Here is a 9,858-nt window from a genome sequence, read left to right as displayed (position 1 = left end):
GTTTGGGAAAGGGATATGTCATCAGAGGGTGCTGATCTGGTGCTGGGGGGTTAAACATGTGTCCACTTCCTGTGAAATTGCTTCTATTTTCACCCTCCGTCAGGCTCACAGACAAGCTGCACCTCCTCCAAAGTGTCCTCAGGAATGAGACTGAGGACCCACTGAGGTGATGCAACTCTGCATCCCCCCCCACGCTCTCTTTCCACTCCCTCCCCTCAGTCCACCCACATTCCCAGCATGATGCCCTCCAGCAGAGATAAAGTTAGCACTGTAGAAGTGACAACGCGTTGTAACTGCTACCCGTCATCACCACCACCAGCTCCTGGTCCAGATGATGCAACTCTTACTCCCCCACCCATCACTTCCTCACTTTATTAACTGCAGTGTGTCTTTGGGATGCTAGGCAACATAAACATACCTAAATTTAGCTCTGCAGTGTGCCCTCAGCCTGCTCTGCAAACCAGATCCTCAGTGAGTAAATTAAGGAGCAGTCGTGCAGTTTGGCTGAGTTTAATAGAACAAATATTTTACACGAATACGTCCACAGAATAAATAAGAGTTAAACAGCTTTAATACAGTGGAATACATCTGTATCATAGTGCACTAAACACACAGAGTAGCATGCATGTCAGAAATCAGTCTATTTTTGACCTCAGCACTGTACATTACTCAGTTACTCAGTTACAACAGCGTGTTGGGTTCAGACTCCACGATATCAGCACAAACGCAAAGACGTGGAGCGTTTGGCTCTGAAGAATGTTACCAGGTGGAATATTTGATGGTTTTATCACATACAGTAGACACAAAATGATGCCATGCCATGTCATGGATGCCTCATGAAGTCCCCCAAAAAGACTCACCTGTCTATAAAAGGCAAAGGGCAGATGAGCCAGATGGCACTCTTTGTGTCCTTTTCTGAACCTTCTCTATGGATTAAAAACCCTTTGAGGAACTCACCTCTTCCACCTGCACTGCCACTGCAGGAACTAGGATCTGAATTAAGGTCCAGACTGTCATCTCCAAGAAGGCTCTGCTGAGGTTAGATTTACCTAAAGTAAAGGAACATTACATAAATTGGTGAAGATGCCTCGTAAATTTCTTACAAGATAAATAGACAAGGAGGTTGTTTTTATTCATGTTGGTCATTGACACGTCATCATGGAGTTGTTCAAGGAATCCGGTTTGAGTTTGGGATGGTGATCTGTCAATTTAGCTAAAGCTGTCTTTGCTTTGTGAGGGCAAAGAAACAAAAAAAAATGGTGTTGCCTTTTGTCATTAAGTCTGAATCTCATTTAGACTCGAGTCTGATTTGCCTAATTTTTTCATGGGCTTTCAGAATAAGATGGAAACACTGATAAACCAGATCTTGGGGACCCATTATACCTCCTTGGAAAGTTCCTGGAAAGCTCCTGGACATTAGCTCAGAGAACTAAAGGTTCTGAGAATTTCTTGTGGAAATGTGGCTACACACGCCACATCATATGATTACATTTTTGTCAGTCCCTCGGCCCTTCTTGCAGAGACTTTAATCAGGTTGTGAAACACAACAAGCTACAATTGGACCAGATGTTTATGTTCGTGATTCAATAATGACCTGATCTGACGCAAGAACATCTTATCAGACTGTTTCCTGTAGTCTGAACCCAACATTAGAGGAAAAGACATCTGTAGTCTCACCAAAAAGATAAGACTCACGATGAAATCAAATATCTCCACCCCGAAAAATGTCCTCTCTATCACAGGGAAATGGATGGAGGCCACAAATTAGACCAATTAGAGATACAAACTAAGAGAAACATCTACATTAAAGTACCTTTAAATGTCTTCTATAGCTTATTAGCAGCTTTAGTTAGATACTGTGCATCATAAATGAGAGTTTTAAGAAGCCGTCAAATTAACACTGATATTACCCAAAAATCTGATGGGGTGTTTTTAATGAATCATTTCTTTTTTCTTTTAGCCAAACACTTAAAACCTTCGAGGTTCATTGAGTTAATACAGAAATTTAAAACTCTTTTAGTGACAAGACTTTCAGAATAAAAGCAGAATCATTAATCCTAACACATCCTCCATAGAAATTACAAACCTGCTGTGTTGATGAATAAAGTTTATCTTCAAGAAAATCTTTTTTTTTTTTGGCAATAATTTGAACCTGCAATAATCCAATTTAATCCATTTACCTGCTCCAACAGTGAAAAACTGCCCTGGTCTTATTCTGAATGTCAGACTTACACAAGGCCTAAAGGCCTTCGTAAGTTGTTTCCATGACCTCCAAACATCCAACAGGTCACCTGTCCAGGCTCAGGCTTGGATTCTGTTTGAGTCACAAACCTAAAACTGAGATGGGTCACCAGTGACAGGGTGGGTGTTGAGAAATTTAAATGTTTTCAGTCCAGAACCCCCCACAATAAATTACTCACATTTGATGAGCTCAAACCTGAAAATATTTGGAATTTCTGCTTCAAAAATGAGCTAAATGATTATAGGATTATCAGTATGTTTGCAAATTACTTAATAATCTATTATTTATATCTCCATCTCAGCACCCTTTCTTTTATCCAACACCTCCAGTGTGGTGTATCCACCAATGTGTCTGAGACTCGTCCTTCACTCTGCTAGTCAAACTTAAACATGTCTGCAGAGTCTTCCTCGCATACGCTGGAGGAGAAAGCAACACATCGAATTCATTTCCTGTTAGTTCACATTGTTATTCCGTTGCATTCAAATTCCTCATCTTCAAAAATCCACCAGTCTGAACTCCACCTCCTGAACATCCAGGTGTGCTCAGACCACGCAGTACCCCTGGCTGGCCATGAGGGTGGTCTGGCTCTCCCTTCGTTTGTCCTTCTTCTTATTCAGTCGAACCCTCCAGCAGATGGCGCTGGAGCCCAGCAGTCCCAGTCCGGCAGACAGAAGCACCAGTCCCAGCACCGAGATGGTGGACCCATGGGAGTTGAAGGTGTAGGCCACTGCCGTCACCACGATGCCAGCAATGAGGACCACCACACCAAAGGGGATTGTGCAGCGGTAGCAGGACATCTCGGCGCCCCCAGTCGCTGCCGTAAGCTGGACTTCGTTGACGTGCGGGATGTGCGTTGTCACAACGACACTGCGGTCCTTCCTGGGCTTGTCCCGGCTCAGCTTCTCGGCAGAGATCGACGGCGGCACCTTCATGGCACTCCGGGGGACCCTGCCACCTTTGCCATGGAGGTCATCCGGCATGGTAATCTTACTGGCGAGGAACAGATGAGCCATCTTGATAGAGGTGTCAGGGATCAGCCAATCACAGAGCAGTTAGCTGTGAAGTTAGAAATTATTTTTATTACATGAAGACATTATAACATGGTTAACTGTTTACCACTAATATTTTTACACTTTACGGGGTTCTAGCCAGAAAAAATTTCACCCCAGCATGTGTGTATTGGAGGTGGGGCTAATTAGCATTAGCTTACTAATGCTAATTAGCTTGCCAATGCTAAACATTAAATATTATGCCATCTTGCTGATTCAGTGACGGTGAACAGTTGGATAACATGTATGTAATATTCTGTGATAATGGTTGGTCCTACAGGTCATTAAGGCACCTGAGTCTGATTGGACCATGTGACTTGATGACAATAGGGAGTGTGGATCCCTCTGGTCTGTGTTTTACAATGCTCTGAAAATAAGATGCATGTTTACTTACAGCTATTGTTAACTCTTTAACAATCCGGGGGTTTTTTTTGTCAAAAACACCTAAAAATGTAATCAAATTTTTAAGTTAAAGCTGTTCCCCTTAGGACTGTGTGAAAGCTTGGGCATTTTGGAAAGGTAACATTCTATATTTTTTAATACAAAAGTAAGATTTTCTCTAAGTGTAACTATCAGAAAGTTATACTCTTTTGAACAGACAGATTTGAAGATTTTTTTCTCGCCTAGATTAAAAAAACAAAAAAACAAGAGTGTAGACAGTTGAATTTGGTACTTATGGACTAAAACACATCATGATTGCAAAGAATAAGGTCTTGGCTATTCCCATTTCAAATTTGAAAACAATAGCTGTAAAACTGAGCATTTTACAGCATATTTCATAAGGTATGGGTTGTGCATTTTTCAGAGTGACATTTTTGGACACTACAAATGGACACTTGGACAACCCTGAAAAAATGCAATAACTTTTGAATGCTTCATCCTACAGACATCAATGAGGGCTCTAATGAAAGCTTACACTTAGAGGAATTAGAATATAGAGCCAAAGCCATTCTCCCTGTTTTAGAAATTCATATTTTATCATAAAAAGCAATAAAGAGTACACTAAACGTGTGCATTATAAAAAGTAGTCCAAACCAGTGCTATAGTCAACAAACATTTTAATAAACACACAAATATTACTATATATACTATATTTTAAATAAAAATATTAAATAAAACTATTTACATATTTATGGCACAATATTATTTTACATGTTGTTTTCTCTGTGCCAGTCATTGTATCAGTCACGGTTTACAAGGGCATGTTACACACTTGACTGGAGTTTTTTCATGGCACTTTAGCCTTTTTCTGTTCTTTTCTTTGTGTTTTGGCAATGTTTTGAACAAAAAAAACCCATCAAAACAGCAATAGCACACATAAAACAACTTTTATGCATGAGCGCACAGAAATCCTGTAATCACTAATCTCTCTTTCGAAGGATGCTGTGTTTTACACACACAAAACCCCCCCCCCTCAAACTATACATCAGCGTGTTCAGAATTTCATTGGCTAAGGGTCTGTAGCGTCATTTTTATTCTGTGAGCTGATAGGTTGGTTCTTCGATGTAAAAAAGTGGGCATGAGCTTGTGCTAGTCTGTGACACTCATTGGCTGTTCCTCGCTACAGACAGCCGTCACAGTGTCCCAGTTGGTCAAATTAGGTGTCAATCAAAGCCTAAGACTCCGGGCTGCCATTTTGAAATGAAAAAGAGCAGCTACCGGCAGCTACATCAGCTAAAGTCGGCAGGAAAGTGTGTTTACGTTTTTTCAAGAAAAATTTAGGCTCTGTTTTTGGTGCCCTTGTGGATGCGACTCGTGTTTTTGACCTCATGGATGTATTGGATTATATTCACTGGACTGTTATGGACAGAATGATGCCAAATTTGTGGGGAATTATGAAGATTTGGTCTGGAGACAAGCCTTCAAAGGTAGGGAAGTCAAATTACTAGTTTCGGGTATTAGTTTAAAATTCCCTGTGCTGTATATGCTGTGATTGTTGTGCCTGGGAATGGCATACATGGTTGGAAAGAGGAGAGCCGTAGCTTTCTTTTGATGTGTCGCATGTGTGTTTTGACCACACAGGGACGGAGAAATTTGACTATATTTAAAAATGCTGCGTGACGGCCCGGATGCGGGCCGCGGATTGTTAAACTTTCCTTAAGCGACATGTCAGTGTGTTATCCTTGTGAGTCTACAAAGACAAGGAACAAGACAAGCACCTGTGATGTTTTGTTTAATAGGAAGCCCAAAATTGTCCTTTGAGCTCCCGTTTCCTCTACTTCCCCCTGGGTTTCACACTGCTTGCTATTTTGCCCCGCAAAATTAAGTGTGAACAGGACCATGGCGAGATCGCGCTAGCACATTGTGAACGAAACTGGCCGTGGCAGTGGTAGATTACAAATACTACTATAGTGGAGCAATCTAACCAAAGAAAAAAAAAATCAGTCGTGTATCAACGACTGGGTGGCATGCGCGGAGTGCGCGCCTGCTTGCTAACTGCAGTGACAGAACAGTTAGCAAACCCTCAGCGTGGCACAGCGCCAGGCGATCAACCGTTCGCTAGAACCCTGCTTTATATGAGGTATTATTATTCATTAGCAGTCTGTTGGCTCTTACTGAGGTCTTATATGCCAAAGCAATTCTAACATTGTTAGAACATCAACGAGAACCTTCAGAGCAAGCTTTAGAGGTCAAGAATGACCACTGAAGAGTATGATGAGCGGCCACAGGCCAGAAAGAAAGAATGAAGCCTGTGGTGGATCAGAAGCAAAAACTGCTCCCACCGCATCAATACACCCCTTCCTTTCATGACTTCAGCCTCTCTAAACATTCATGGGGACACTTGAGGATGGAGAAATCCACGCCACTCTGAGTAATTGGCAGATTTTGTGGGATAACGCGGGTCATTGGGTCTGAGCTTGAGTGCTGCTGTTAAAGTGAAAAGAAGCCGAACTAACAGACTGATCCTGAAACACGTTGGCATGTTTCACAGATTAGATGTAAAAAGCAGTTCATCAGAAGCATCAGTGGTGACACGCTTCGTGATAACATCTGTGTCTCTCTGGGTTGAAGTGACAGCCTGCTGCAGATGTTCAGCTGATAATGAGAATTTAATGTGAAGCGGGTGGAGGATAATGCATTCAACTGCAACACATCACCAAAGTGTGGCCCTAAATTGAAGACCGCAGGAAATTATGAGACATAACGAAGGCCCAGCCTTCCTGTAACTTTATTAGCAACTGAATCCGTGACATTTTCACTCCGAGATCTAACGCCTTCACAAATAAACACTGCTGCTTCCCGCCTGATTTCTGCTGCAGTCTCTGACATAAACGTGCAGCTCTGCATCACTTCCACAAACATCCTCAGATCTGTGAATCTAATCAGCTTCATTGATGCAGCCACATGAAGCTTCATGCAGCTCCACTCAGGGGGACACTTACGTACTGTCACAGACACCAGCCTTTCATTATGATTAACACATTTGGCTTTGGATATAAAAGGTTTGTGGATTTTTTTAAGTAACTGGGTCATGATTTCTGGAAAGAGATCTGCTACAGAGTTTTTTTGGCTCTGTGAGCACCACAATGTAGGTGTCATTAGTCCAACTGTGCTAAAGGGAAGACAGACTTCTCCACAGCTGATATCTGCAGAATTGGGCAACTCACACTAAAACATTTAAACTGATAAACAGCACTGCAGGCCAGAGGATGACATGTATGTATGTATGTAGAAATATTTGATTTTGGTGTGAAATACTCCTTTAATTTGTAATATTTAGGTGCATGTCACCCTAAATAAAAAAGAGGAGCCTCAGGAACATGAATAAGATTCAGAACTGAAGTTCTGCTCTGTTTAAACCTTTTAAAGGTAAGACTTCCATTAAAATTTCATCATATTTGATGGAAAAGGCCACGCACCATGTCTTGTGTGAAGGGTGTGCAGTCAGTAAAAAGAAAGTACACCCTCTTTAAATTCTAAGGTTTCACATTTAAGTAGATAATAAAAGTCATCTGGTTCTCAAGTCTTAAAATGACTTAAATGTAAACTCAAATGAACACGACATGTTTCACCGTACTGTCATTTATTCAACAAAACAAAACAAAAATGCAGAAACTGTGTATGAAAAACTAAGTCCACCCTGACTGCTTCCACAGATGTTTTGTCAGTTTGCAGGTCTGTAGCATTGTGTTAACACAATGCCAGAATATTCTCAGGAGTGGACGTCCCAGCAAATTCAGCCCAAGCTCAGAGCGTGCAGTGCTCAGAGAAACTGCAAAAAACCCAAGAGCTCTGTCTCATCTACAGGCCTCAGTTAGGTTAAAGGGTTAGAATTAGAAAACCAGTGAAAAAGTACGGCTGCTTGGAAGGGTTGCAGATATCACAATATCACAGATGAGACCAAAGTGGAGATTTTTGTCCATAATGCACAGCAGCACGTTTGGAGGAAACCAAACTCAGCACATCAGCACAAACACCTCAGACTAACTGTCTGCACGGTGGTGGAGGGCTGAGGATTCGGGCACCTTGCAGTCACTGAGTGGACTGTGAACTCCTCTGTATAGCAAAGTATTCAAGAGCCATCTGTCCCACAGCTAAAAATTGGACCAAACTGGGTCTTCAACAGGACAGTGATCTAAAGCACAGCAGCAAGAATGAAGGTCCTGCAATGGCCCAGAGTCCAGACCTCAGCCTGACTGAATACTGTGGTGGGACCTTCAGAGAGCTCTCCATAAATAAATGCAGTAAACCTCAATGCTGAAGTGACAGACTGATAAAGTCTCACAGAAAACCATCACTGTGACCCATTGCTGCTAAAGGAGGTTCTCAAAATTGCTGAATCATGTTTTTTAGTGGTACTTTCTTTTTACCACAACTGTATGTCTGAACACAGATACCTGCTCTGCTTCGTGGACATCTATTAGTACAATGAACTTGACAGCAGCCATATTATTGGTCAGATATGGCCAATAATATGGCCATATCTGAAGTTTTAGCTGATTTGAACTTCTCACAAACGTGCTGCTCTCCAAACGCTGAATTACTGAGCTAACACAGAGGTTCTGTTGTCCGTGCCCATAATCTTCCAAGGTTTAAAAAGTAAATACTGCTGGCTGCCAGTAGATATATCAATGGTATGAATTTGAACATGCTAGGTCACATTGTTCTTGAGTCATCACATCATCACAAGATTTTCAGAAAATCTTGACCTCTGACATTGAGCAAATGGCAAAAATGCAATGACGTGATCTTGGGGTTACGCCATCTTTCGTGCAAATTTGGTATGAATGCGACTGGTGGTTTTGCTGCAATATTGTTAACAAACAAACAAACCAAAACACCCCCCCCCCTCCCCCTCCATAGCCAGGCTAAAAATGCTCCATTAAGCACCAACAGCACAAACACAGTCCAGAGGTCCAGTTCATGGTCCATTTAGCTGAGGTGAAGCCTAGTAGACAGCTAGCAACTGATACCATCCACTTGTCAGTCAAAGAGACCACGCCCCCAATAATGAAAGCTTTATTTAAACAGGTGAGGTATAGAAACCTCCTCCCCCGTACACCTGTTGTGAAGGAGGAAATTAGCTTCAGAGACTAAAGCAGTTTCTGTATCAGGCTGTAAACATGTTTATTTCTGCTAGAAAGTTTTAGCATAAGAGTCCATGGGGACTGACTCACTGTGGCGCCTTTGGACTGAACATGTCCTCATTCAAAGACCGCTGAACTGTTCCTGCCTGCAGCACACAAACCTGCTGTTAGCCTCTTTAACTGTCTGTCTTTGGGTGTTAAAGCTCTTTGTGAGCTGCTTTGCTGCAGAAATAACTAACTTCTAACAGCTTGGCGCTAAAACTGAAAAATATATCTGCTTTACTTTAAGAAAAGGATCAAATCCCCAGAAGAAGCAGCTTAAGAAGCTGGAACGAGCAAACATTTTTGCCTCTTGAGAAAATGTAGAAAATAGTTCCTGCTTGTTGATCCTTGCAGCCTGACTGCCACAGAAAAGAGCAGGCTTCAGCATTCCTCCCTGAAATTAGTACTTTCCTGACTTTCCAGACGCATGCATGAGTAAATGAACCCTGATGGAGCTGCTCAGGATGATTTTGTGGAGAAATCTGAAAAGCACTTACTGTGGCAGTGAGCAGCTGTCCATGCCCTCAGAGTGCAGCCTGAATGAGCTCGGTGGGTCTGGGTCTCCTCAGCGTGGAGCCTCCTCAGGCTCGCCGCTCTGCATCGTTCTCACTGCAGAAATGAACGGGGGGGAACGTGGCTATCAATAGAAGAAGAGGTCCCCACCACCAGCACCACACCCACCCCTCCATACCACCTCCTACCCGAGGAGGAAGCAAAGTTTTAACTCTTTCCTCCCTTCAGCTGCTCCTCGGTCTGTCTGTCCAGCTCCTTAAATCTGAGATCATTTTAAGAGTTTCACGTCACAGAAACCCCCAAAAACAACAAACTGTATTTTAGTGGAACCCTTCCCACTGAAGTGGGAGATGGTCTCATTAAAATACAATCAGGCAGCAGGAATTTGATGACGCTGCTGGCTTTGTTTGATGTGGCATGTTTGGCTCTAAAAAGAGCATAACCTTTTTACAGCTGTGGGTTAAACGCACCTGTTGGACAGGTA

At 42.4% G+C, this 9,858-nt stretch overlaps 1 protein-coding gene across 1 annotated transcript; it reads right to left on the bottom strand.

Annotated features, from left to right (window-relative positions):
- Positions 1–500: 500 nt before the first annotated feature.
- Positions 501–9,498, bottom strand: LOC115798844 (transmembrane protein 100-like). The gene is made up of 2 exons (XM_030755825.1): positions 9,359–9,498; positions 501–3,298 (listed from the first exon to the last, which is right to left on the bottom strand). Exon 2 carries the CDS (start codon positions 3,253–3,255, stop codon positions 2,785–2,787), a length of 471 nt encoding a protein of 156 aa, XP_030611685.1. The 5' UTR covers positions 3,256–3,298; positions 9,359–9,498; the 3' UTR covers positions 501–2,784.
- Between the last annotated feature and the right edge of the window lie 360 nt (positions 9,499–9,858).

Source organism: Archocentrus centrarchus, chromosome 19 (genome assembly GCF_007364275.1).
Source record: "Archocentrus centrarchus isolate MPI-CPG fArcCen1 chromosome 19, fArcCen1, whole genome shotgun sequence".
Lineage (NCBI taxonomy): Eukaryota > Metazoa > Chordata > Actinopteri > Cichliformes > Cichlidae > Archocentrus > Archocentrus centrarchus.
The sequence above is the reverse complement of the archived record's forward strand: the minus strand, read 5'-3'. Positions and strand labels throughout refer to the sequence as shown.